This window comes from Corella eumyota, chromosome 2 (genome assembly GCF_963082875.1).
Source record: "Corella eumyota chromosome 2, kaCorEumy4.1, whole genome shotgun sequence".
NCBI lineage: Eukaryota > Metazoa > Chordata > Ascidiacea > Phlebobranchia > Corellidae > Corella > Corella eumyota.
The window spans coordinates 20,745,346-20,772,992 of NC_137491.1; the positions used below are offsets into that span (position 1 = coordinate 20,745,346).

Sequence of the window (27,647 nt, forward strand, 5' to 3'; positions counted from 1 at the left end):
GAACGCAGATAAACCCTCTAGAAAAGATTAAAATGAGTGGCAAAAACGGGTATACTGAGTGTTGTATGAATGGTATTAATAATTCACCAAAACAAAACGGTTATTTAAATGAAAATAGGGGCGAAATTTCCCCAATTTCAAACAGAATAGCTGAGGAACAAAACCGATCTTTAAAACCTCTTAAAGAAGATTTAGCTGACTGGATAAGTAAATTAACAGGTAAATTTATAACTTTTTGGTAATTTAACTTTTTTAAATTGCGTGGTTATGATTATAGTTTGCTAACTTTTTAAATTGTGATTGTTCTATGTAAAATAAAATAATTTTTGTGATTGTTTTAAATTAAATTTATGATTTCTGTATCGTGTTTTGTCTTTATTATAATTTTTTTCTTATAATTTACGTTTACAAAAGCACACTGCTGCATACACAGCAAAGTTCACATTACTATTAAACAAATTAAATATATTTTAAATTTACAGGTAAAAATATATTAGCGGACAAATTGTTAGATGAACTACAAACTGGTGCCTTATTATGTGAACTTGCAAATATAATTTGCACAAAAGTTTTTAAAGAAGAAGAAAGCCCAAATGTAAATTACCAACGCAGACGACCAAAATCAGCTTATATTAAATCAAATCACCAAACCAATCATTTAACACAACAACATAGATCAATTTCAGTTCAAGGATATACAAAAACAGGTTCATAAACTAATGATATATCTGTTTAACCCATTGTATAAGATACCAAATATTGTAATATTTTGTGGATTTTATAAGTGTCAATAAACAATAAGTCAAGTTTTGGTCATAAAACTGAATCATTTTAACTTTACATTTTAACAAAAAATTTGAGTCTGTAAAATTTTAAGATATAATGTGAAAACCCTTAAACATACCAAGTTTCATAAGCTATCTAAATGATGTGTTAAACAGAACTCCCACTTAATTCATACAATTTAGTTATTTATATTTTCACTAACTAATAAATCTCAACTAAACATATGTTACTAGGTTTAAAGTTGCCTGACCCACCAAGATACAGAAGCAAGGCCCAACCAGGTTCATTTCTTGCTCGAGATAATGCTGCCAACTTTATTGAATGGTGCAAGAAGTTGGGAGTGGATGAATCTTGTATGTTTGAATCTGAGGGACTAGGTAGGATTGTAATTAAGTTGGATACTTACATATTGGTGTATATTAAAAGTGTATTTTCCTTACCAAAGCATAGTACAAACATAAATAACATATTGTAACTCAAAAGGTCATAATAAATATTTCAAAGCAAAATTGTTTGGTAATTCAAAAATTGTATATCAACTTTCAAAAGTTATATATTTATCAGGATATATGATTTTTTTGAATTAAATAGGTTGCTAGATTTCACAATGTATAAGAATTTGTTTCAAATCCTCGAGAAATGTTTTTAGTTTAAACTTTAACTTTTGTTTGAGGCTTTTAAATAAAACCTGGCCCTCCCATTTTTCTTTGTTTAGCTTAAGATTTAAAGGATATCAAAATATTTACATTATATAAGGTGTGGATTATAAACCTTTTGAGATATCTATTATTTACTTTAATCATAGACTTGTTTATGGACTTTTACAATGGTCTTATAAGAAAAAACATGCCATATTTAATAACTAAATTGGATTTTTTTTTAGTTTTACAAAAACAACCACGAAATATAATTTTATGTCTACTTGAAGTAGCAAGAAAAAGTACAAGGTAATGTTTGTCTTACAATAAATTAAATTACAAAATTCTCCGATATTTAATAATGGTATAAATAATATTATAAAATTAACTAAGTATCTTGAGAATTTAAAATTATGTTAAATTAATTACTTTTTAATTAATCCAAATTAAAGACTCGGTGTAATTGTAAAAGGCCAAATTTTTTTTTACTAAAACTTAAAATTAGTTAACTTTTTAGATTGGGCATCCCAGCTCCTGAGTTGATCCGATTAGAAGAGGAGTTAGAAAGAGAAGAGATGATTTTCGGAAGTTTGGATCAACAGGAGGCTTCATCTTTAACTATGCAACCTCCGCTTTCAATCAATATCAAGTCAAGGAAAAAGGTCGGATAATGGTTTACTTTTTTTAACAACATTTTCAGTTATATAATATAATAGAACACCTGCCCTACAAGCTAGCTGTATTATTACTCAGAATGAGTTTTTTTTATTGCCTGTAGTAATGTTGTCTTTTAAATGTAATGAAGGACAAATTTAAAAAAGCAGTTAAATATAACTATAATTCAAATTGTACCCCAATATAACAAGTTGTTTTGAACAGGTTTTAAAACTAGATGATGCAGTCCATAAAGTTGTGGATGGACCTCCATTTGAAGGTCAGGTTGATATTGTGAGGGTTGGGGAAGGAAGGTACAGAATAGAAGGAAAACTGCTCTTTGTTAGGGTAAGATAGTAGAACTTTATCTTGGTACAAACCAAGTAAATAATACGTTCTCTTTTAAAACAAAATTTTTTGTAAACAAATTTTACACTGTATACAGAAATGTATAATAATGTTAACACACTATATCCAGGGTTACTTCACCAAAATATAGGGTCATATTAATAGTTACCACATACTCAATTAATAGATTATTGATAGACCAACTTTACAGCCAACTAAAATTTTACCAACAATTTAAATAACAGTGAACTTAACTTGTTTTAAATTTTTAGATGCTTCGTGGTCACCATGTGATGGTAAGGGTAGGTGGGGGTTGGGACACCCTCCAAAACTACATTTTAACCCATGACCCCACCAGGTTCATTCCCCACACCCCACCCAAAGCAAACAGGCCCCTGTTCACTTCTATAAACAATACTCCTGATATTACTAATATGGCAATGAAGGCACTTAAACAAAACAAAGATTATTTTGTACCAATCACAGGCAGATATTACTCTGCTAAAGGGACGAGGAGATTATTAAATTAATTAACATTGTTAAACTTATATTTTATTCGCCATTTTTTATATTTTGTGTAAAGTTAAAAATTTTAGTGTTCTATAACAGTTCTATAATTTGACTGCATCAATTCATTTTCAATAGTTCCATGTTTTTACTGATAATTTTAAGCTATTGTGCACTGTTTTTTTTACATTGTTCAAAACAATTGTGCCCAATAATTGGTGCCTTTTGAAGTACTAGTTTTTACCAAATTGACCTTTCTTTAACACTGTCAGACAATAAATTGGACTTTAAAAGTTTCAGTAGAATTGAATTGATATTAGCCCAGAATAATGCAAGAAGTAGATGATCAAGAATTTAGAAATTATTTTGATGAATAAAGTTTTGGTTTTGTTGCAAGAAAGTTTTAAATTTTACTTTTCATAGACTGCCAAGCAAAGTTTTTTATAGCAGCACAGCAATAAGGGTGATAGGTTAACTGAATAATGGCATCCCCTTCACAGATACAGTGACAGATTCTCTTTTGGAAAAAACATAGAGAAGTACGAGAAGATAATATTGATAATGGCGTATTGCTTAACCTGTTTACTAAAGTTAAATGTTAAAAATTAAAAAAGGAAAAAATTTGGAACTTTAGTAAATTCCTCTGGATGCAGCTTTTTGAAACGTGAATAAAACTCAGCTTAAGGCAAACAAGTAAGTTAAACCTCCAGCCTAAGGTGCCACTTCATGAATGAACTTAAAACAAATTTGTTAAGAACCAGAAGGGCCAGGTGGTGGCGCACTTCCCTCTTTTGCCATCTCCATTTGATGTTGTAACCATTCCTGTTGCTCCTGTTCTAACTGTTGTTGGCGAGCCTTAAGATGTGTTAAATTTAATTAAAAATTCTAAATAGTTTCAGTTTTTATTAATAAGATTGAATTACAACCATAAGCTTAAGTAAAAGTTTATTTTTTGTCAAGGTTTATAATAAATTATAGGTTTACATGAAACAGTAAATATATTCTTAAACAAAATAATTTTTATTGGATCTTAAAATTTTTTCCTTTCCATAAAACTAAAACCTATCACCAAAACTTTATACAAATACTGCTTAATATGGTTAACTATTACGAATGCTAAACACAATATATGTTAAAACTAACTTGGGCAAAGAGTTCCTGCTGTTGTCGTAACAACTCCTCCTCTGGAATTCCTAGATTTTCCAATCTGCTACTACCCCTCCTCTTCTTTAAAGCGACATGTTTACATTCCTCCATAACCTCCCTGCATTCCTCCACGTAAGTATTAAACCCAAGGCTTTCTAGGGCTTTATATTTTAAGTATTCAGATGTTTTAGTAAACTTAGTAAAATAAGTTTTAGTATAACTTAATATGTTCCTATTTTTATTAAAACAATTTTAAGCTACAAATATATAAAGTATTTTGGATCTTTGTTTAAACAAAATCTAGGAATTGTATTTAGCTTTGGCTTTTTTTAAAATAATACCTAGTCTCGCAAAAAAACAAATTAATTGAATGTTATCTTACCATCAATCACATGTTCTGGCATTATGGTTTTCTTGGTGTTTTTGTTGCAAATATCGTTAGATTCCGAGGCAACAAGATGAATAAATTCATTACAACATGCAACAATTAATTCTCTTGCTTCATTGGACACTCTAACCTAGTATATTAATTACTGTTTTAGTTAATATTATTGACCTTTATTAAAATATAGATCTACCAAATGTGGCAAGGCCTTCTTTAGACCCAAACATTAACATTTGTTACCCCAACCAAGTCTCGAGTTGCCTGTGGTAGTTTGGGATATTATAGATTATAATTGCCCGGTAATTATGCTGCTGAATAAGTGCTGGCTCAGCAGGAGTTTATATTGTTTATAGCGCCTTACTCAAGAGCGCTAAAGCATGAGTGCAGTGGGGATTGAGGCCACGACCATATGTGTGGTGTTAGGTCCCTTAACCTTTGTTGATTAGGAAATATTAATTTTACAGTCTTGCCAACAATTCCAAAACTGTAAAACCTAAATTTCTTAAGCAGTTAGGTCTTGGATTCATGCACACAGCTAATTATTAATTAATCACCTGTGGTAAAGTTTCTTTAATTAATTTGTTGATTGCAGCTCTTGGCAAATTTAAATCGTCTTCGTCGGACATCTTGAATATTTTTATTCAAAAAAAATAATAATGTCAGTTATGCCTTACCAATACTTCAATATCTACACGGAAATATCTTTTCTATGGATTTTATTTATAATATGGTTCGCATTTTACAAATATTTTGTATGACTTGCTACAATTACTCTTTGTTATTATTGTACAACATGGCTCGTCTGAAAATGGAGGAATAGAAAATGAAAGATCGGAAAATGAGGGAACATAAAATTAAGGAACAGAAAATGGTGATACCGGAAAATGATTAAACTAGAACATACATGACCTCCTAATTTTAAACTAAAAATAATAATGATAAGGTTTAAACAACACCAACGCAGCATTACCTTTTGTGAATTTAACTACATTAGAATATAGTTATATAACATGCAACCCGTTTATAACGAATTACTTGTCACAAAATAAACAACATCACAGCAACGATGCAGTTCACAATGTTACAGCTACGCTGCAGTTTATAATTAATATTGCATAAAGCATCGAACATATTAATAAAAGGTATTCGCTAACATATATTCCAAAAAACAAAACCAAAGGTGTTTCGGCCAAAGCTAGATTTACTTATTTTATTTGAGTTGAAAGATGTTTTAGTATTTTAAAATTATTTAGGCATGAATACATTGAATTAGGTTTTAATATTCGTAAAATTAAAACAAGAAGGAAAAAATCGGTGTAAGATATGTAAAACCCAACGACCCATATATAGGTTAGCAAACCAAAATTTTTTGAACGTTTTCTTGCATAACCGCATAGTTTGTCGTTAAGTTACGTTACATCACAAACTTTAATTAGGCTAAGGTTCTACCTACCTGTAACTTTAAAGTCTTATAAAAAAACTGTGATAAATAATCCTCTATGTGGTTTACATAAAGTAGAAAAAATATATCGCAAAAACTACTTTATTGTATTGGGGTTTAAGCAGATTAGTTTTAATAATAGGTAAGACCAAGTTTTTGAATACAGGTTGACTGAATTTTACAGGCATGCTTTTGTAGCTAGGTTGTAGCAACAAAAAGAATTTAACCAACAATTTTATAAAGGTTGTTCAATATTTTCAGATAAAGTACTCAAGTAATTATTTAAAACGTCTTGCCAACTAATTCTTGCATATTGGGAAATTCGGGGGTTAGCTGAACGCATAAGAATCCTACTCGAGCATTGCAATGTTAAATACAAGAATAAATTATATGAGACTGGAAGCAGTTGGTTCTCTGTAAAGCAAAGCATGGGATTCGACTTTCCAAACCTTCCATATTAAATTAATGCAGATTTAAAGTTAACAGAGAGCATGGTGATCATGAAATACATTGCAAAGAAACACAACATGGCCCCAGATTCGGACGAAGGTTGGACCAAGGATGAGATGCTCGAGGGTGTGATTCAAGATTTTTTAATGGCATTAGCGAAAGTTGTTACTCACCAAATTACGAAACTGATAAAGTTGAATTCATAAGAAACTTGCCGACCTCATTGGCGAAGTTTGATGCTCGATCTATAGCTAAGAACAAATGGATTGCAGGCGACAAGCTTACATATGTCGACTTCTGTCTTGGTGAAATATTAGATCATGTTCGACTCTTTAACGAAGATCTTAATATGCCAGATTGCTACGCAGAGTTCAAAAATGTTTTGGATTTTCTTTACAGATTTGACAACTTGGAGGCAGTTGTTGTGCATCGTAATGCCAAAGGTTACAGACAGCGTTATTGTAACGGACCAACAGCAAATTGGGGACAAATATTGAACTGGGTTAACTGACGTTAATATAACATTGGTTGTCTTATGTATCCATTAATATATTATTTTTTATAAAAGTTTTAATTCATCTAATTGTGTGTGTGTTATGGAAATTGTCTCAAAACTTTCTTCATACAAATCCAAATAAAGATTTGTGTAGTTGTCTGATAAATGGGATTTTAACAATTTTATGTTATTTTGTGTTAACAAAAGTTTTAGGCTTATGTAGTTACTAATCGTAACTTACGAAGATGCTAGCCAATAAAATATAAAAGATCTTAGGTTTTCGTATGTTATATATTGAATAAATTTTATTACCCAGAAAAATTTACTATTTTAAAAAACATTAATTTAAAAAAAAAACTTTTGAATACATTATTCACTGATGCATAACCGAGAAATATGGTACTAACTAGTATACTAAATTTCCAATGCCAACGTGTACAAAAAAAATAAACAAACGGAAAACTTATAAAACTGTAGGTTTGTTGTAACTACAAATGTCTTCAAAAACTTATGGTTAACTATCGTAAATTATTTTAATTAGAAATGTAAGAAAAAAATTTTCACGGTCTCCCAAAATTAGTATAAATAAAAACGTATCTTGCCTGCTTGTGTCAGTCTGTCAGTGTGTTGCATTTTTAATTTTGTTTTTATTTATTAAAATGCAAATTTAAAACCCATTATGTTTGTGATACAAAATATATACATGTGATGTCTAATATATATATTCGTTGCTAAAACTTATACAAAGAAAACAATAGTAAATACAACGTAGTAAAATACAATTATCAGAAACTATTTTTATTAACAGGAAAAATTGTTTTACTTTGTACGAGTAGAAAATTTACAATATGTCAGCTCAACCAGTTTTTGGATATTGGGGTGTGAGAGGTTTAGGTGAAAGGGTTAGAATCCTACTCGAGCATTGTAACGTAAAATATGAGGATAAATTGATAACATCTGGGGAGCAGTGGGCTTCATTGAAACCCAATCTGGGAATCGATTTCCCCAACCTTCCATATTATATTGATGGAGATTTTGTATTATCTGAGAGCATGGCAATCATGAAATATGTGGCAAGAAAGCATAACATGGTGCCAGATTCAACCGATGGTTGGGCTAAAGTTGAGATGGCGGAAGGAGTTTTGCATGATTTGTGGATGACCTTCGCAAGGATGTGTTATTCACCTGACCACGAAACTCTAAAGGTCGAGTTCTTGAAGGGCATGCCAGTTACTATGGCAAAGTTTGATGCAAATTTAGCTAAAAATGAATGGCTTGCTGGTAATCAACTTACTTATCTGGATTTTAGCTTTGGTGAGATTCTAGATCACATTCGTTTGTTTTACAAACATCTTGGCCAACCAGATTGTTACTCTGATTTTAAGAATGTGAAGAATTTTCTTCAAAAATATGATAACCTGGAATCAGTTGCTGCCCATCGCAAAGCTGATACTTACAAAGCTCTACCTTGTAATGGACCTAATGCAAAATGGGGTGGAAAGGCTGAATAAATGGGAGTAGTTTGGATTAGGTGTAGTGTCTAGTAGTTTAGTAGTTTGATGGTTAGATAATAGTTGTTTTTAGTTACTTAAAGTTCTTCTGTACTGTATGCTGCTTACTGTAATAATATAGCTACCCAAAGGTGCCATTTGCAATCGCTGTGAGAGTTTTAATTTGCAATTTACTTCATTTTAGTTTTAAAAGAGTTTAGTTCTTACGTACTTTTCTGTTTTAACTATGTTACTGTGTGTAAAGCTTGGATTTTACCTTACCTTGTGCTTCATTCATTTAGAATAATTTTAAAATATGAAATTAGTGAAAAGAATCTTGTTGTTGTTTGGGACAATTGGAATATTGTTTTGCATGTACAGCTATCTTCAAGAACCGGTGGATAGTGAAATAAAATTAAACAAAGAAGAGGAAAAAGAAAATGATAATGTTGACGTTATTCGGAACTTAGAAAATAGAATAAACAAGGTAAACACAGTTAAATAATACCAACAAAAAGTTATCTTAAAGACTAAAACTTGTTTTAATTAAGGTGCAATCTGATGTAGTTAAAAATCGATCAATTTTAAACCAAATGTTCGAAAATTTAACAAAGTTGAAAGATATCCAAGAAAGTCAGAAGAGAAGTCCTACTTTAACAACTAAGAAAATTATTGATAACAATAATAATGAAGTTAATATTAACAACAACATTAATGGAAAGGTAAAAATAATTGAGCATATTTCCATAAAATTTTTTATGTTTTTTTTTAAAATAATCACTTTTTGTGACCCAGAATATATCGCTAAAACCTATCTTTATACTTAGGATAAATAATATAAATTAAAACAAATCTAATCATGGTTTTAACCTTCCTTTTTAACCCCACTTACAGATCATTATACCTATCATGGTGATTGCATTTAATCGACCTTCAGTATCTAGATGTTTAGACTTAATATTTAAATACAAACCCTATCATGATAATATTGAACTCCCAGTGATTGTAAGTCAAGATGGTTACCATACTGAAACTGCTAATGTCATCAAGGGGTATGGAGATAAGGTAATTTTAATGTAATTTGTATAAAGGTAAAGCCTTTAAAATAATAACCACTTTTTCTAAGAAGATTTCATACAAAAGTATATTGTACTTAAGCAATGCTTTATATTAAACATTACATTTAATAATTATACTTGCCTATATACAAGATAATTATGGTTAATTAGTTTAATATTTAATATATTCTGTGTATGTTTTTATGTTGGGTATTTTACAGCTCCATCATATTCAACATGACAACTCAGGAACTGAAAATATTCCCAAAAATCAAAGAAATTTGATCGGTTATTACAAGCTATCAGCTCATTTTAAATGGGCTTTTAATGAGGTAAAACTTTGCAGTTGTTTTAAATTATGAATAGACAAAACTTATGGTTTATGTAACTCTTTAATATGTCGAATTATGTCGAAATTAAAAACTTTAATATGAAACAAACTGCCATTTGTGGTGTACTGGTAATTTTCTGTTGTGACTACAATACAACAAGCCATAAGCTATAATAATATTACCTGGTATAATGGTAAACAATGGAGCTCATAGAGCAGGTTTAACTAGTAGAAATAATTAAGTAACAAACTTGTTTATTTTTACTCAGGTATTTTCACTTTACCCATCAGCAAGTTCGGTGATTATCCTTGAAGACGACCTTGACATTTCCCCGGACTTTTTCTCCTATTTTCTGTCAACTCACAAAGTGTTGGTTAACGACGAGTCGTTATTGTGTGTTTCGGCATGGAATGACAATGGAAAGTCGGGGCTAATTGACGAGGGAAAAAGTGGGGAAACCCTGTTGTATCGAACTGATTTCTTCCCTGGTTTGGGGTGGATGATTACAGTAAGTTGAACTGATTTAATTTTGGTTATAATATAAGCAATGTAAAATTTTTTTGCAAGCTAAGATTTAATTTTTTTTACTTTTTTTAATCACAGAAAAAAGTTTGGGAAGAACTTAAACCCACCTGGCCAGATGCATTCTGGGATGATTGGTTACGCTTGCCCGAGCAACGTAAAAACAGAGCTTGCATTCGACCTGAGGTTTCAAGGTCAATGACCTTTGGTAAAGTGGGGGTCAGTAAAGGTCAATTCTTCGAGAAACATTTGAAGTTCATTAAACTCAACCAAGTCGATGTTGATTGGTCGAAAATTGATCTAAGTTATCTTAAGCAGGAGAATTATGACAAAAAGTTTTTGGACAAGGTTTATAACTTACCTGAGATAAGTTTAAATGAAATCTCACAACAACAAAGTGGTAACGAATGCAGACTTGTGTATACTTCTTTACAATCTTTTAAAAACTATGTAAAAACACTAGGTTTAATGGAAGACCTTAAAGCAGGAGTACCACGAACTGCTTATAAAGGAATTGTGACAATATTTTATAAAAATTTAAGAATTTATATCACTCCACGAAAGGGGTGGACCGGTTATAATACAACATGGAAATAGTTATTTTAATTCGGTGGAAAAAAATGTTTTTTATGCAAAATTTAGTTGTCCGAATAAAAATACAAAATAATATGATGTCATATTATCATTGTTGAACAAAAATTTGCACTTTAGTTAATTTTGTGCAATATTTTAATGGTGGTTGAATGGCGTACTTTAAGGACAAAAATTTATTTATTTTTCAGTATATATATATTGTTGAATCATTATTTAAAATTCGAGCCCACTTGTTGTGTCAACGTATTGAAATAAAAATACATTTTAAAAAACTTAATTGTTTTATAAAACATTCTTGTTAAAATATATTTTATTGGCCCAGAATTTTAAACTGTTAAAGACCCGTTGCAAATCTAAATAAACTCTAAAACTACCTTAAATAAAGGTTCAATTTATGTTAAAATTTTTCAATCATCCATGTTTTTTTATATTATTAAGTGTTCGCAAAAGTGTGCTATCTTATTGAAATTACCTTTTATGTGAGATTCTGGTTTTGCTAGTGTTTGGTATCTTCTTGTTTTTTTAATTTATTTGTCCTCGGTCTACCCTTGATCATTGTGAATAAAATTTAGCTTTTTATTTCAGTTTAAAATTTATCTAGAGAGAGATTAACAGCATTGTTTAATATACTGTGTGTTAAATGACACAACATAAATGTATTTTTACATATATTTTATAGTTAGACAGAAGTAGTTATTTTAATAAAGAGAAACACATTCAAATTCTTACCAATGGGAAAACTTAACTTTAAAAAGTATTCAACCAAATTATTTTATAAATGCCCATATTAGTTAGTAAATAATACAAAACTATAAAAAAAGGGATTTTTGTTACTCAAAAAGAATGTAGAATTTTGTACATGACTTTAAAAGTTTTTAATTTTTCTAAATGTTCAAGTTATCGCCTTCTATAAGCCCTTGATATTCTCCATGAATTTGGTTCCTCGTATTTATTATGAAGAGGTTCCAATCTCAACTGCTTCTTCTGCTTGCTCAATTTTGTTGGATCTCCCATTTTAAAGAAGTTGGGGGCAAATTCAACCAACCATTTTGGATCAATTGATGTCACTTCTCTCATGTATTCCTTTGTAGTTAACACAAGTTCGTGGTAGACTATCCACTCAGGTTGGCGGTTAAACAAAGCACTACTAGGATGAATATATACAACTTGTTGGTCAACCAGAGTCCTGTGACCTTCCTGGGGGTCTTTCTTGGCAGCATTTCTGAAAAATCCACTGCAGATTGCTTTCTGAACTTTAGTTGTGTGTTTTCCGCATGAAACAACGTCCAATTTATGTCGGTCCATGATTCCTAACATTTGTTTTCTCACATCCTGAGCTCTGCGTAAGGTTCGTGCTTGTACAAAGTTATCAAAACACCAAGGATTACTAAACTTGTTGTTTTTCCATGAGTTGTAGACAGAAAGTAAGGTTAAATGATCACCTTCTGCTTGATGGAATTTGGCTTTTTTCTGGTCAGCAATTGCTTGTTTATCTTTGGGTCGATAAAACACATTCTGAACCGACAACATGGACACAATGGTCAGAATTTCATCGCTGCAATTTAGCTGCACGGACATAATCAACATTTTACACAGCATTGGGTCAAGTGGAAACTCAGCCATTCTTCTTCCTAATCTTGTAAGCAAACCTTCATCATCTAAAGCACTAAGTTGGTAAAGTTGTTCCATGGCAGTAACCAATGTCTCCATAGGGGGAGGGTCCATAAAATCAAATGACAACAAATCATTTATCCCCATTGCTTTTAAGGAGAGAACAGTTGATGATAAATTGGTTCGTTGTAACTCTGGCACAGCAGTCCCAAGCATCTCATCGCGATAAGCCCGCTCTGTGTAGAGCCTGTAACATTTTCCTGGCCCTGTTCTGCCGGCCCTTCCCGCTCTTTGTTTAGCTTGAGCTTGCGAGATCGGCGTGACAACCAGCTGGTCAATTCCAGTCTTGCTGTTGTACACTTTTTGTTTCACAAAACCTGGGTCAACGACATAATGAATCCCGTCAATTGTCAGTGATGTTTCGGCGATGTTAGTTGCTATGACAACCTTCCTGCTTCCAGGAGGAGCTGGGTCGAAGATCCTGGTCTGCATCTCAGAAGGAAGAGCGGAGTAAACAGGAAGAATGATCAACTCTGGGACATCTGGACCTAAAGTCTTCATCCTTTCAAATAAGATCTCACAAGCAGTGTCAATCTCTTCTTGACCAGTAAGGAAGATTAAAACATCACCTGGAGGTTCGGTGAGATGAATCTGCATCACTGTGATTAAACTTGCATCCAAATAATCAGGTTCTGGGTCCTTGGTGTACATTATCTCAACAGGAAAAGTTCTTCCAGGGATTGTGAAGATCGGAGCACCGAAAAAGTATTCGGAGAACTTGACAGCATCCAAAGTTGCTGATGTCACAATCAGTTTAAGATCTTTTCTATCTTTGACTGACTTCTTTAACAATCCAAACAAAACATCAGTGTGGATTGTACGTTCATGGGCCTCATCCAACATAATTACAGAATATTGGGTCAAGTTAAAATCAATTAAACATTCACGAAGCATCATACCATCTGTCATGTACTTAATGATTGTGTCCTGACTTGTGCAATCCTCAAATCGAATCGTGTACCCAACCTCCTGTCCCAACCTACAACCAAACTCCTCTGAAACACGTTTTGCAACAGACATTGCAGCAACTCTTCTAGGTTGAGTGCATCCAATTTTACCTCTCACATTGTAACCAGCTTCAGCAATATATTGGGTAATCTGTGTTGTTTTACCAGACCCAGTTTCACCAATAACGATCAGGATTTGGTTATCGTGAATAGCTTGTACAAGTTGTTCTTTAAGTTTAAAGATTGGCAAACTTTCACGTTGTTCAATAATTGACATGTCTGTTTTCTTTCCATAAGAAGCCTTGGTTCCACCAAAAGCTTGCTTTTTCCACTCGGGGATATCTTGACCAGGGATTCCAGTTATTGGCTTACTTTGGTTGGGGTTTTGACCGTCTTGATTCGGCATCGGATCAATCCAATTCTTGTTCATTTTAGTTGGACCTGAATCGGACTCAGCTTCCCTTTGTTGTTGTTTAATTTCTCTTCTTTCTTTTGACAATGCACTTTGCATCATGGCTGCCTTAGAGAGGGAACCATCTGGGTTCTTAACAATCCTCACTGGACTCAGATCCATGCTTTGTTTTGTGTTTCCACTTAAAAATGGAGGTTCTTCTTCAACAATTTCAATCTCCAGGTCCTCGTTATCGCTGTCAACATTCGCAAGCACCCCCGTTTCCTCATCAAAATCAGGGAGATCAGTTTTGTTGTAACATCCGGCTGAAACCATTTGTTTTATCTCCCACATTTCCATATCTGACAGTTTGTTGATTCTCTTCGGGACATCATCTGTTCCTGTGGAATCGTCCGCTGGAATCATGTCTGCAGGGCAGTCAGGATTACGTCCGATGTTCTCCGTTGAAACAGTTTCGAATTTTTGCATTCGGCTTGTTCTTCCAGGGTTTAAATCCTCACCGGTAATTTGATTAACATCTTTCATAGTTAACCCGACCTTTTGACCTGTGATACTTAAAACTTTGACCTTGCAATCTTGACCTTTGTCCACAACATCAGCGACCTTTGACACTCGACCTTCACGACTTATTTCGGAAATGTGAACCAAACCTTCACACCTTCTTCGAATTCCTTTTATTTGAACAAAACAACCAAACTGCATCAAGGTTGTGACTTTTCCGTCGTAAATTTCACCGATTGTCGGATTTTCAGGGATTTCAACTTTTTGCGGTCGATGTCGATCGTTTCTGTCATAATCTGATCTTCGTCGCTTCGGACTATCGTCATAACGATGGTCGCTGCGTCTTCTGCGATCATCATGGCGGTGATGATCATCATCTCGATGACTTCTTCTTTCATCACGACTTCGGTCACGGCGACGATCATAATCGTCATGGCGTCGACTTCTATGATCCCGATCTGATGGACTTTTGTTCCTCCTAGATGAAGGAGAACTTGGTCTCTTCCTGGATTCCTTTTCGGAACTTTTGGATGAAGATTTTTTTTCCTCTTCTTTTATTGCGGTTTCTTTAGCTTCAGCTTCAAGTGAAGCCAACAATTCCCTTACATAAGTCGTATCATCAGGTTTACACAAACCAGGAAACATCTTTTTATGGAGATCCGATTTAGTTTCTTCAACGGGTTTCGTTTCTGTTAAATTTTCTTTCTTTGTTTTTTTTGATTTCTTATGTTTTGTCGGGTTCATTCGGTTGATTAACGAATACAGATTTTGTGTGAAATTTTGTGGAAAATCTGCTCCTTTTTTCTTTAAAGCTTTTGAGAATCCTTCAACAGTTTTATGTTTCTTTACAATACTGATTATAAACTCGGCTAAATCCTTGTCATTTAACCCCAAATGGTTATCCAATTCAGTACAAACTTTGGACACCAACGAAAGATATTCTAATTCTTTTAATTCATCCATTTTATTGGTTTTAATTTATCTAAAAATAATAAAATAATTAAAAATTTATATTAACGAACACTGAGCTATTTTTATAAACTAATCGTTTGAAAACTTTTTTGTTAATATATATAACAATTTAGAGTTTAAATATTTATACTACACAACCTTTGTCTTAACATTTATTTTAGAAATAAAGCTTAAGAAATGATAGGAAACGCATTGGATTCGTTTTTTTTATAAAAATAGTGGGTAACGGGTCAAAAATCCCCCAACAAAAGAACAGTGCTTCCATTAAAAAAGGGAATCGTAATACTTTGACTCAATTTTTGTGATTGTTCCTATTTATTAAAAACAAATAATACAAAAAAATAATAAAACATATTTTTTCGTTAATTTATACACTTGAATTGTCCTTTTAAACTGATAAAAATAAAAGTAATACGCTAAAAATAATGAGTTAAAAAGTTATTTAAAAACTCTGGAAACACTGCAACTTTTTTATGGAATCGAGATTGTGAAGTAAAGTAATCCTTTTCTTAAAAGTGGAAATATGGTTCGTAGCTAATCTTTAATATCCATTAAAATCTTTATATTTATCCATTATTAAGTTACTAAAGTTGTTAATTTTATTAGAAAAAGTATTTATGAGCATAGCAGACAAGTTATATGTTGTTTTTATTGACTACAGGGTAAAATAAAGGCCAGAGAGTTGCGCGGAAAATCCAAAGACGAGCTGTTGAAGCAGTTGAACGACTTTAAACAAGAACTTTCAACCCTTCGTGTCGCTAAAGTCACGGGAGGAGCTGCTTCCAAACTCTCAAAAATGTAAAAAAAACTTGTTTAATTTTTAATTGGATCATGTTTTGTTTTCGTGCAAATATTAACATGATTGGTTATAATTTAAAAATATTTCTAATTATTAATTTAAATTCACAGATGCCTTGTTCGTAAAAGTGTTGCTCGAGTTTTAACTGTCATCAACCAAACCCAGAAAGAAAATCTTCGAAAGTTATTCAGGGTAAGTTGTGTTTTTTTTTCCAAAACTAAATTAATTTAAAGATGGTTTAAATTGTCGGATTGCAAAAGTTTGTTAATTCTGTTTTAATAATAAATATTTGCATTTGTGGAAAATTGTATTTATATTTGATAATATTGTAAGTTTATATTTGTGTATGTGAGTGCTTGAATCAACTTTTAACCAAATACATAGAATAATATTTGTTAACCTGAAAATTCTTAAGTTGGTTTTATTAGTTTTAAATAATATAGATTATATTTGCCGGGTAATAAATCTGCCAATTATATTTTGGCCGGCATAATTATATGTTGTTTATAGCTTTTTACTAAAGAGCATTACAGCATGAAAGCAATGGGAAAAAAACCCAAGTTATCAATATCAATATGTTTATTATTTAACTTTTTATATTTATTTTCAGGGTAAGAAACGAAAACCAAAAGATCTTAGACCCAAGAAAACGAGAGCTCTCCGAAGAAGATTAAACAAACACGAAGAAAGTTTGAAGTCGGCGAAGGAGATGAAAAAAATGCGACTTTACCCGAAAAGAAAATATGCATTGAAAGCATAAATAAATATTTTCATTTCAAGTTTTGTGTGTTCTTGTTAAATAAGATAGAAAGTTCTGTTATATGATTGCTTAAAACTTTTACTTTAACGTATTATTAAAAGCAAATGAAATATATATGGAATATATAATCAGAAAACCAAATCACTTCAAAGTAACTTTTTACAATTGCCATAAATAATTTTTTTGTTGTCAGGGCATTATGGTAAAGTGGTCATAAACCTTGTTCAAAAGGGAAAATCCCTAAAAAGTTTGTTTTTAAACAAGATTAATTGGTTTGTTGTTTACAATTCTTAATCACAGTTTGTTACATTGAAAGTAGTTAAATTATGACTGAAACCATATTTATTAACACACTTTTACGTGGGAAGGAGAAAAGTGAATGTAGTTTAAGAAAACCAACGGAAATTGGACGATTTTCGTTAGATGGAAACCGAAAATTTCATCACGACCGACATGAAATGAGTTGCTATACTCCACCTTTAATTAATGGACGATTAACTAAAGAATTAGATTTGAATGATGGTTACAACACCCCGCGATTTATTAAACGTGACGAGGACATAAAAGAAAAACTCGATCATTTATTAGAGTGGGTTTTATTCAACAAAACCCGATTTATTGAAACGAATAATTCTAATCAAGCCAAACGGGCTAAGACAGATTCATTAATAGGTGAATACCCTGATTTTATTCTATGGAGGGGTCACGTGACCAAGTTGATGTGCACTCCATTTGAGAACAGGGATGGTTGGATAATGGCAGCTCAAAAACTTAACAACACAATTTACATCAGCGAGATTGAATCAGAAACCAAAGCAAATGAGCGAAGAAATCGGAGCAGAAAAGATAGCCTCATGACATATTGGGGGGTCAGGTTTGAAGGTTACATGACGGGTCCTTTCGTAAAACCTGGGACCCAACATAAAAACCCCCAAACTGAAACTATTACAAACACGAACAGAGCATTTTGTTCGGTGATAAGAACGAGGTTAAATGGAAGACACTCGATGGTGTATGGAGCGGAGGTAGACTGCTGCCACCCAGTGGAGGTTATTAATCCTCCCGATTGTTACGTTGAACTAAAAACAAGTCGAAGATTAACCTCAAAAAGACAGGAAGATAATTTTTATCGTTATAAGGTAAATAAAAGATTAATACCTCTTGATGTTTTGCTCATTTTATTTCTCCTAGAAAACCTGTAAAATAAAAGCAAGTTATATTCTGTTGTAAGATTTTTATAAATTGCATTGTTTTAAGTTCTTACCTTTTATGCAGGCATTAAAATGGTGGGCCCAATCATACTTAGCTGGAATCCCACAAATAACTTGCGGGTTTCGAGATGATGACGGATTTGTGACCGACATTGAAAACTTTGACACATTTCAGTTACCATCTAAAGCTAAAAGATTAAGAAATTCGTGGAATTCGAAATCATCTCTGATTTTTCTTGATAACATTTTTCAGTGGATAAAAGAACAGTTTGCAAATTTTAAAAACGAGGATTATAAAGATGTGTTAATATTTAAAAGGGGTCCTGGTAGCCAAACTATAAGTTGTAAGCTTTATAAATCACCATCTCAATTTGAATTTTTAAATAAGGAATATGTAGATGAGATCCTATGACGAAAATAGAATTTATTATTAATCTGTGTAACAGTAACATAACATACGAGGTTACAAAATACTAGAACTAAATAACGTTTAAATTTGGGCGGATAAGATAGGTTCTTAATTAAAACAAATTAATATTTCTGTACATACAATTTGCACATTAGAGTATAAAATATTGTTTAAAAGTGTTTGTGTATGTTTTAACTATGCTGTTCTACATCATCTAATTAAGAGAATAATGTTTATAAAGGCTACTTTAAGCAAGTTATATATTATTTAACACTGCATTAATAATGTAACAGTTTTCTATGTATAAGTTAGGTTTAATTAGGTTCCAATATAATGTACAAGGACAGTTCTTCTGCTAAAAAAGTTTAGATATTTCTTATTACTTTATTTTCCATTTTTGGTTTAAATAGTAAGTGTGTTTATCTTGTTATGCAAATTGATTACATCTTTTCATTTTTTCTTTACAAACTTATATTTTTTCTCCACCTAAAAGGGTGAATCTCTGCGAGGGGGTACAGTGGACCTTACAGGGGTTGAGGTCAGGTCAATGTCACCCCCAAAAACATTGTTGTACGATTGTTTGAGGAAGTTGACATAATTTCTCATGGATCTGTTGGTTGATTCTGCTTGTTCCAATCTATCTCTTACATCTTGTAACTTACTTTGTGATCTTCTTTCAGCCTGTGAAGTATAAGGGTTGTTAACATATTGAAAAAGGGGGTTTTATGTTGAAGAATATAGCAATAAAAACACAACTGTTAAATAAAAGGTTGGGGGTTGGTTAAATAACCATGGCTCAAAGTCAAACCCTTTTCTTAAAACATTATTTATTTATTGGTTATATTAAGTTACAAACCATTTTGTTTTGTGCCATTTGATTTAACAGAAGATCCAAAGAAAGAAGCTTAAGCATTTATAAACTCATTGTATATGTCGATACTCATACATATAATATATGTATGGTGTGTTATAATGATATCTAGTACTAATAAGGTCATAGAAAACATTATACAAATTGGATTAAGCACTTACATCTTCTTTAGATCTCTTCTGTGAAGCAATCTCAGTCTTTAACCTCGTTAAATTGGTTTCAAGGTCAACTATGCGGGCTTGGGCTGCATTTTCCTATAAAAAAGTTATTTTTGAAACATTTTTCCAATTTTTAGGCAGTAAAACATTACCAGTATATAATTATGACACTTTTTGGTAGCGGATATATAACCACTAGCGCATATAAATTAAGAGTTGTGTCTGTACTATGACATTTAAAATGCAGGGCATCGACAAGTTAGTTCAAATAAAACAAGATGTTACCCTAGCAGTAGCTTTATCAATCTCAGTATCAACAGCTCTTCTATTATCAGACACTGCAGATTCAAGTTGACGCTTGAAACTATCTCGTTCATGGCCCGTCTCATCCAGTTTCAACTAAAAGGAAAATATTGTTAAAACATATAAACAAACATTTGTTGTAATATTCTAAGTTGGCTTCTGAGCTAAACTAGCTTGGAGAACAAGTGTTTAACCTCAAATTAGTGGTATTTAAAATGGAATTTGTATTTTACAGTAAGTTGAAAGTGAAAATATGTCAAATCCTACCCAAAACTTCAACTCACCTTTAACTTTTGTATTGTTTCCTCTCTTCCCACCCCATCCAGAACACTTTCTTTTACTCTGATCTCCCGGTCATCCAACTTAGCATGGAGGATCTCCAATCTTGCTTCCAGAGCTCGATTCTCATCCGAAAGAGCAGAGATTCGTTGTCTCAATGTCGTTGTTTCATCACTTCGATCTTCATCCTGTTGTGAAGTGTTTATTATGACAAAAATGGGAGATTATATGATGGTTAAAGAGGTGAAAACAAGGCTATTATTAAGAGTTATAAAAATTGTTTCTTAATTCTTAAAATTTTGGGAAAATCTTTCAACTCTTATAGCATTTAAAAATGAGAATGCAAAAAGTTCGAAACTGTTATTATTTTGACTTAGTACATATATACAAACCATGAAATTTAAATTATTGCGAAGTTTTTTGTGTAGCTAAAAATGTAATCAAATCAAAACTATTATTAATCAGCACATGTACCCAGAATTATAAAGTTAATAATCTTTAGTTCACCTTATTAGTTAGTTCAGCAATGGTCCTGGTTTGATCGCTGGATCTTTGTTCAAATATTCTCAGTTTGTCCTCAGCATCCCTTAATTTAATTTCAGTTTCCTGGTGGAAAATAGTTAAAAAAATGAAAACAGAGATTGATATAAAAACAACCATGTTAATCCAATAAACCTTGAGTTAACTAGCCTTTTCAACTAATTTTTCCCCACTAAATCCAACTTTTAAAAGAAAGAGAAATAATAAATAAAGTAACCCCCAAAAAAGTAATTTTAAATTACAAATTCAAATAGCTTAAACTAAACATAGAGCTACTTTATAAGAGTGGTAATAATTATTTAATCAAAACCTTAAAGAAAATCCAAAAACACAAGCTTTAAATAACTTAATAAAACCTAATAAACAAAAAGATAATGTAAGACATAAACTAATCACTTAATGTTGACTCAACCATTTAAAGTTAAAACTCAAGTAATCCAAGCAATGTAATCATGATTAATTGGACAAACCTTGAGTAGTTCTGGTAAAGGTTCCAGGTCCCTCATTCTGTCCAACATCTGTTGTCGAACTCTCTCAATCTCACTTGTTCCATCTTCCCTGATCCTCCTAGAGGACCTCTCTACTCTCTCAGCTGACAACAGGGCCTACACACCAAGTTTGGGTTAAAATTTAAATAATATTTGCTCTTTATTTTAAAGCCAACTCAACCAACTAGGCATATACAAGATTTGTAACCAAATTAATGCTTGTGACATTAAAAATTGATAAAAGAACAATTTGCGCAATCATAATACAAGCAGTATGATAAAGTAAACTTGTACAACATAGGACTGGGTCAGCGGCTATTATTAGATTTATATTACATCCTTATTACTACAGATTAAAAAAACTAATTGATCTTACCTCTTCAGCCTCATTCTTAGCTTTCCTGAGTTGATTTCTTAAATCATTTTCAACTCCTTCACGTTGCCTCAACTCACTCCTCAACATTGCAAGTTCTTTGTTCGTTTGTCTCAACTTCTGCTCTGTGACATCATACTCACTCTTGTACCTCTCAACATCCGATCGACACATTGTTGTCTCATTAGATAACCTGGTGGGTGGATATGTGCATGTTAAACATGTGTATAAGCTTGTGGTGTTTAAGTTTATACTTAAAACAGTCAATTTTAATGGTAATTATTGTGGCAAATATTAGACTATATTACAACAAATAAAATTCCAATCATGAGCAGGTTATTGACTATTATAAGATGAAAATGAAAGCTAAAACTGTACAATTTAAAAAAATAAAAGACAAGCATAAAAAGATTGAGACTAACTTGTCAACTTTTTGTTTTAAGTCATCTTCCTTCCCCCTTGATAGCAAGTTGTTTGTCCGGAGCAGGGATTCTAGCTCATTATTCTTGTCAATAAGGGACTTGACGTGATCTTCCAATGTTACATTTTCATCTGATGCTCGCTGGTATCTAATGTGAGGTCATAATCATACAATTGTTTGAAATTAAAAAAAAATTACAGTATAAGAATAATGGAAAACCTAAAAGTTTTTTTCCTGCTTAGATTTAAAATTATTTAAACTTTTTACCAACCTGTCCCTCCAAGCATCAGCTTGTGATCTTGCTTCATCCAATTTTGCCTCCCTCTCCATCAACCTCCCTTCCACAACTTTCAGGTTTTGTTCCGATTTGTCTCCTCTTCCACGTTGTGTCCGGATCGCCTTCTTCAATCCCTCCTTCTCTCTTGCAAGACTTTCTCTCTCATCTCGTGCCAATCTTGTCACTTCTTCTGCTTCCAAGCGAGCTGTGTCGGTGTCTCGACTTATATTCTGTTGTAATAAAAGAAAAAATGTTGAAATTTCGCATGTTTTATAAATTGTATCAATAAATAACAAATTCAAAATTAAACAGTATTTTCTTTTTTTACAAACATAATAATTAACAAAATAAAACTTCTTCAATAATAAAATACACACAAAATTCAAAGATTTAACATACAAACCAATTAATTACAAATGATATAAAAAGGCTTAATGCAAAAACACTATTTACTTTTAGTTGAACATGTAGCCTGTTGTTTTCCATTTCCTTGGCACGAAGTTCTCGTTGTAGATGAGCTCTTGTCATTTCAACTGATTTGTTCAACTCATTTAATGTGTGAGCGTGGTTCTTTTCTTCTGTTACCTGGTGTGTAAATATTATGTCTTACAAATGGAATAATAAATACCATAATAATTTTAAGATCTAAATACCAAGACATAGCATGAAATTAACTTAAAATATGTGATAAAAAAGTTTTTAAAAGTCAACTTTTAACAAACTAAACATTTACAAATTTAAACTTGCAACAAACCTGTGCAGTAAGTTGATCAATCTCAGTTCTTCTCTGGAAGAGCTCGGATTTGAACCGGAGAGCTTCCGAGTCAGAGGCAGCCATCTTTTTCATGAGGATGTCGCGTTGTTCCTCCAGCCTTTGCACATCAGTCACCGACTAATAATAAACTTATTGTTACATCATAAACACCAGTAGTTTTAAAGTAAGGGTTCATATCTTTTATAACATTTGTTGCTAATAAATTGGTTAGTGGAAATTGCATACTTAAAGGTAAATATAAAATAAAATGCCTTTTTACTAAGCTATCAACTACTAATTAACTTACTTTATGTTGAGCTTGTAGTAATCTTCTGACAGTTCTGTTTGAAGTTTGAAATTCTTCAAGTTTTGATAAAAGTAAACTTCTTTGTTTGTTCAATAAATTTACATCGGTGGATGACAATCTTTTCTCCTATAAATACACAAGCAAGAATTAGTTATTACCTTTTATTTACCCAAAATAAGCTATACAGGGTTACATAACTAGCCAAAATTTTAAAATAAATGTATTTTATTAAGACAAGCTAAGCTGGGTAATGTAAAAAAACACAGCATAGGTCTTGTACATTTCAACTTCTTCCCATAAACTTACATATTTAAGTTTGGAGACAATATCTCTCAATGCTGCAACTTGTTTTCCAGCTTCAACTCCGTCCACTTCCGCTGCCACTAACTGGCGCAAAAGAGCATCTTGGTCCGAAGCTACAGAACCCATTTCCTTTCTAAAAGTAAACAATATATACTTTTTTTAAAACTCTTCTTTATTAAACAATTAGTATAAGAAACTTTCAAAAACAAACAAAGAAACAAAAACTTACAAACTGGCTGCCATATTGTCTTGATATTGGTCGACATTTTTTCTCAATCTTTGATTTTCTTTCTCTGTTTCTTCAAATTCTTTTGCAATATAATTCAATTCTTTTTGTTTATCTTCTAATGCCTGAAATTTAAATTAAATTTATTTATATTTTACCAGTCAAAAGCGTGCCCTATGTTTAGAATTTTAATTGTAGTAATATGGTCGCAACTTTCAACTAATATTTGCATGCGATAATTAACCCTCACGCCACAAATGGCAGTTTTATTAACAATATATATATAATTTTTAAGTTAACTTACAACTTGTGATTTTTCCAACAAATCTTCACGTTTCTCCAATTCTTCCTCAACTTCTTTTAGCTCCATCTAAATTAAACAAAATTATTTATTGTTGGAAACACTGGAAATAAGTTACAAATTTTTTAACATCTTACACTGGTTGAATGTAGTTTACAAGTCGGTCTTTTAACTATCCTACACTCTGGCATTTTTGTTTTCATTTTATTTTCTTTTTCAATAGGGTGGATAGGAAATATAGGTGAACAAGGAGGTTGCCATGCTTGACTGCTTATATCATGATCAAATCTTCTTCCTATTCTGACTTCCTCTGGACCTGGATAACTTTCTTCCAGTGGTTTTCTGAATGAAACCTGACAAGAAATCTTTTTGTTGGTTTTTTACACTTATCATATAAACTTTACTGCACCATAAATATTTTATTCAACAACCTTGTTTTTTGACTTCTTTTCATTTTCTGTAACCTGTTCTTTATTATTAAAATCCATGCGGTAAGATCTACATTCAACAAAAAAAATTTTTAAATAAACTTACCACTGCTATCTTAAAACCTTAAATATTTAGACAAAATTTTTTAACTTTTTTTTGGTAAGTTCAGAATTAACTAATAAATTTGTAAGAAAAATATAGAGAACCTGTCAACAAATAATGTTGAGTCATCTGGACTCCCTTCTTCTCCTAGTTGGCCATACTCTTCTGCTGCCTTTCTTGCTAACCTCTCTTCTTCTGCCTTCTTTAAAGCATTCTGTTCTTTTAAATTGCAATACTGTTCAGCTTTCTTTACTAAGTTATTTAAAGCTTGTTTAGTCCTTTCTTGTACTGGATTAACTTGTTTTATTTCAGCAAAACAATTGTCATGAAAAGTAGGTGGTTTCTCCTCCACACTGCATAAATATTATTAAGTTAAATCACTTTTTGACTAACCTATGTTATCTTATCAAATAATGTTTCTTTAAAACTTGGTGCATCATAAATCAATACTCGACAATCACAATAAAATCTTGCAGTGTTTATAATATACTCAACTGTTAACTATACCCTTTAATTTTACAGCTTTTAGATTTACCTTTCTTTTATAACTGGCTCAGTTTCTGCATAACATTCTGGCATCAACAACATGTCAGTTAAGTGAACAGTCTAAAATTAGTTTTATTTCCTTGTTAAAGACAACAAGAACTATTTTATACCTAATTTTTGCTTCAAATTACTTAAAAAGTTTACTATTGTATGGATTATAAAAAATTTCTACGATAACTAAAAGAAAAAGCACAAAACCTCATTTTTAAGCGTTCCAACTTCTGCCATGAGGCTTTCAATCTTCTTTTCGTACTCGTTTAGATGACATCTTAATCTGTTGTCCTCTTCATTGGAGAGATCACAAGTCCTCAAGGGGTTCTCGTTAGGGGGCTCAGAGGGCGGGTGAATCTCAAGTTGGGATTTCCCTGACTGTTACCCAAAAAAAAAAGTTAAAAAGTTTTATTAATAAAAATTATATATTTTTTAAATAATGTGAATTTTAGGATTGTGCATTTGATATGGCACTTGACTTAAAGTTAAAGAACTAACTTTTATACTAAACAACAAAAAAAATTAAATGAAAAAATTTTGGCTTAATAGAAAACAATTAAAAATACAACTTTATACGAACCTCCCATTTAAATTGTTTATCTAGCTTGTCCTTTGTACTTGTTTTACCAGGAGCTGGGATCCAAGGCCCATGACTTGTTTTAGGTTTAGCTCTTGGTGCTGACCTCACACTATGTCTTGCATTTCCTTGATGTGTCTTGTAACTTTTGGTCGATAATTCTGTTTGTTTGGGTTTTTTAAGGTGTAGATGTAGGGGTGTATTGTCTTGTACATGGACATGAATAGGAGATGCCATTGTCCTTTGATTATTATGTCACAGTTTTTATGTTTTATTTTTGGTTCATTAAATATAATCTAAAAAATCAACAATAATTACATAATGCAATGATTATGTACAAAAGTAAATGTAAATTCTATAGCCTATACAAAGTATTAACATATGATTTTAGGAATATAAATGGCAGTTTAATTACAAAAACAACACATTATAAGGCAGTGTGAGTACTTTTACAAAATTAACAAATTAAGATTCTGATAACCGAAGTTGAATTTCTGAAATGAAATTTGCGAAGTCATTGTAACTAACTGCAAGTGTGGTAAGATCATCCAAGTTTACTGGGCTGTTAGGTATGATGATATTGCTCAATGTGGTCTTGTTTTGGTCGGTATAAACTAACTTAACCTCCAAGCTTGAATGTTTTCCCAAATCATTTGTGTAGGAAATTTCTAAAACCTCAAACAAATTGTCTTCAATGACAATCCTTATGCCCGATGTTTCTTCAAGAGAACAACTTTGAGAAGTTGTGTCTTGTACAGATTGGAGTTCCTCAACATTCTCAAAACTTTCCACTGTGAGGTTTCTTCCAAGAAACAACAAAGTTTTCATTTCTTCCATAATGACCGAATTAATTACATCAATAATTTGTGCTTGGGTTTTAAAGTAGCCACAATCTTTTTGATAATTAGACTTTAACTGCATCAAGTTGTCTAACTTTTTATGTAATGCTTCTTGATTAATGTTATCTAGATCATGATTGTTACAATTCTCAACATAATCTCTAGTTAATTTTTCCAGTTTTTCTTTCTTGGATGAAACCAATTTTCTTAACTCCACAAACAACTTCTCTGAATCCTCATGTTTTGTAGTTTCTGCAAATACCTCTTTTAGAAATAATTCTTTTACATTTAAATCCTCTTCCAAGACTTTTAACTCCTCCGCTTCTTGATGCACATCTTTAACAAACAAGTCAACTTCTTCATCTTTGAGATACTGATCTTCTGGTTTCATCAATTCCTCAAGGAACAAAACATAAAAGTTTTTATTGACAAAACTTTGTTCCAATTCCTTTATGACCTCATTATTTTTATCTTGATCCTGACCAAGGCTCAAATACTCATGATCTTTTAACTCAGTTTTAATTTTATTAACACAAGCAAAAAACGATTGAAGATCCTCTTGGTTTTGAAGTTTTTCGTTTTCCATATTTATAAATTAATAAAATACTGAAATGCTAATAAATTAAAACAAAGAATTCAAAGTGAAACTAAACATTTAATTTACTTCAAATTACCCAACGAAATACGGCAGTTTAGAAAATTATACTTTTTTACAAAATTTACAATTTTTTTCGCCAAATTATTTTTATATATCTGTCTAGTTTAAATATCTTTATTATTATCCTGTTAAGGTTCACAAGCCTCTTAAATCATACAAATAATGCAGTAAAGGGCGTTATAGAAACTTATAAAACATTAAATCTTAACAAAAAAACGTTGAAAACTATTTTCATGTTTATTTGAATTAGCCAAAAGTAAAAAATGTAACCTGACGCCCGAGAAACGATTTTGATTGGTCGAAATTTCCAGCTGTTAATTTAATATTGTCGCACTTGGCTGATTTTAAGATTGACTTTATCCCCATTAAAATTAC

The 27,647-nt window shown here is 31.7% G+C and overlaps 9 protein-coding genes and 1 pseudogene across 9 annotated transcripts; 6 read left to right on the plus strand and 4 right to left on the minus strand.

Annotated features, from left to right (window-relative positions):
- The first annotated feature begins 23 nt into the window (after window positions 1-23).
- LOC145741374 (growth arrest-specific protein 2-like) lies at window positions 24-3,306 on the plus strand. Its single transcript, XM_082558959.1, has 7 exons — window positions 24-219; window positions 483-707; window positions 1,020-1,163; window positions 1,670-1,733; window positions 1,942-2,086; window positions 2,304-2,426; window positions 2,699-3,306. Exons 1-7 carry the CDS (start codon window positions 33-35, stop codon window positions 2,954-2,956), a joined length of 1,146 nt encoding a protein of 381 aa, XP_082415085.1. The 5' UTR covers window positions 24-32; the 3' UTR covers window positions 2,957-3,306.
- On the minus strand, window positions 2,782-5,256 carry LOC145741375 (protein Dr1-like). The gene is made up of 4 exons (XM_082558960.1): window positions 5,019-5,256; window positions 4,462-4,597; window positions 4,077-4,240; window positions 2,782-3,788 (listed from the first exon to the last, which is right to left on the minus strand). Exons 1-4 carry the CDS (start codon window positions 5,088-5,090, stop codon window positions 3,684-3,686), a joined length of 477 nt encoding a protein of 158 aa, XP_082415086.1. The 5' UTR covers window positions 5,091-5,256; the 3' UTR covers window positions 2,782-3,683.
- Window positions 5,257-6,396: 1,140 nt separating this feature from the next.
- LOC145742659 (glutathione S-transferase Mu 3-like) lies at window positions 6,397-6,866 on the plus strand. Its single transcript, XM_082560436.1, has 2 exons — window positions 6,397-6,481; window positions 6,628-6,866. Exons 1-2 carry the CDS (start codon window positions 6,397-6,399, stop codon window positions 6,864-6,866), a joined length of 324 nt encoding a protein of 107 aa, XP_082416562.1.
- A 457-nt stretch (window positions 6,867-7,323) lies between these two features.
- Window positions 7,324-8,644, plus strand: LOC145741583 (glutathione S-transferase Mu 5 pseudogene; annotated as a pseudogene).
- A 13-nt stretch (window positions 8,645-8,657) lies between these two features.
- LOC145741582 (alpha-1,3-mannosyl-glycoprotein 2-beta-N-acetylglucosaminyltransferase-like) lies at window positions 8,658-11,426 on the plus strand. Its single transcript, XM_082559186.1, has 6 exons — window positions 8,658-8,828; window positions 8,893-9,063; window positions 9,236-9,406; window positions 9,621-9,731; window positions 10,000-10,239; window positions 10,335-11,426. Exons 1-6 carry the CDS (start codon window positions 8,658-8,660, stop codon window positions 10,848-10,850), a joined length of 1,380 nt encoding a protein of 459 aa, XP_082415312.1. The 3' UTR covers window positions 10,851-11,426.
- A 69-nt stretch (window positions 11,427-11,495) lies between these two features.
- Window positions 11,496-15,350, minus strand: LOC145741606 (ATP-dependent RNA helicase DHX8-like). The gene has a single exon (XM_082559214.1). It carries the CDS (start codon window positions 15,339-15,341, stop codon window positions 11,745-11,747), a length of 3,597 nt encoding a protein of 1,198 aa, XP_082415340.1. The 5' UTR covers window positions 15,342-15,350; the 3' UTR covers window positions 11,496-11,744.
- A 469-nt stretch (window positions 15,351-15,819) lies between these two features.
- Window positions 15,820-16,928, plus strand: LOC145741672 (large ribosomal subunit protein uL29-like). Its single transcript, XM_082559298.1, has 4 exons — window positions 15,820-15,876; window positions 16,012-16,148; window positions 16,260-16,341; window positions 16,760-16,928. The coding sequence occupies exons 1-4, from the start codon at window positions 15,874-15,876 to the stop codon at window positions 16,907-16,909; spliced, it is 372 nt and encodes a 123-aa protein (XP_082415424.1). The 5' UTR covers window positions 15,820-15,873; the 3' UTR covers window positions 16,910-16,928.
- A 308-nt stretch (window positions 16,929-17,236) lies between these two features.
- Window positions 17,237-18,659, plus strand: LOC145743706 (decapping and exoribonuclease protein-like). Its single transcript, XM_082561739.1, has 2 exons — window positions 17,237-18,048; window positions 18,185-18,659. Exons 1-2 carry the CDS (start codon window positions 17,368-17,370, stop codon window positions 18,530-18,532), a joined length of 1,029 nt encoding a protein of 342 aa, XP_082417865.1. The 5' UTR covers window positions 17,237-17,367; the 3' UTR covers window positions 18,533-18,659.
- LOC145743705 (outer dense fiber protein 2-like) lies at window positions 18,525-26,139 on the minus strand. Its single transcript, XM_082561738.1, has 17 exons — window positions 25,779-26,139; window positions 25,406-25,576; window positions 24,134-24,199; window positions 23,833-23,954; window positions 23,607-23,736; window positions 23,301-23,426; window positions 22,994-23,131; window positions 22,693-22,824; window positions 22,234-22,469; window positions 21,964-22,110; window positions 21,545-21,734; window positions 21,151-21,285; window positions 20,648-20,746; window positions 20,146-20,328; window positions 19,844-19,957; window positions 19,562-19,654; window positions 18,525-19,210 (listed from the first exon to the last, which is right to left on the minus strand). The coding sequence occupies exons 1-17, from the start codon at window positions 26,010-26,012 to the stop codon at window positions 19,016-19,018; spliced, it is 2,511 nt and encodes an 836-aa protein (XP_082417864.1). The 5' UTR covers window positions 26,013-26,139; the 3' UTR covers window positions 18,525-19,015.
- Window positions 26,139-27,380, minus strand: LOC145743708 (uncharacterized). The gene has a single exon (XM_082561740.1). The coding sequence runs from the start codon at window positions 27,198-27,200 to the stop codon at window positions 26,241-26,243; it is 960 nt and encodes a 319-aa protein (XP_082417866.1). The 5' UTR covers window positions 27,201-27,380; the 3' UTR covers window positions 26,139-26,240.
- Between the last annotated feature and the right edge of the window lie 267 nt (window positions 27,381-27,647).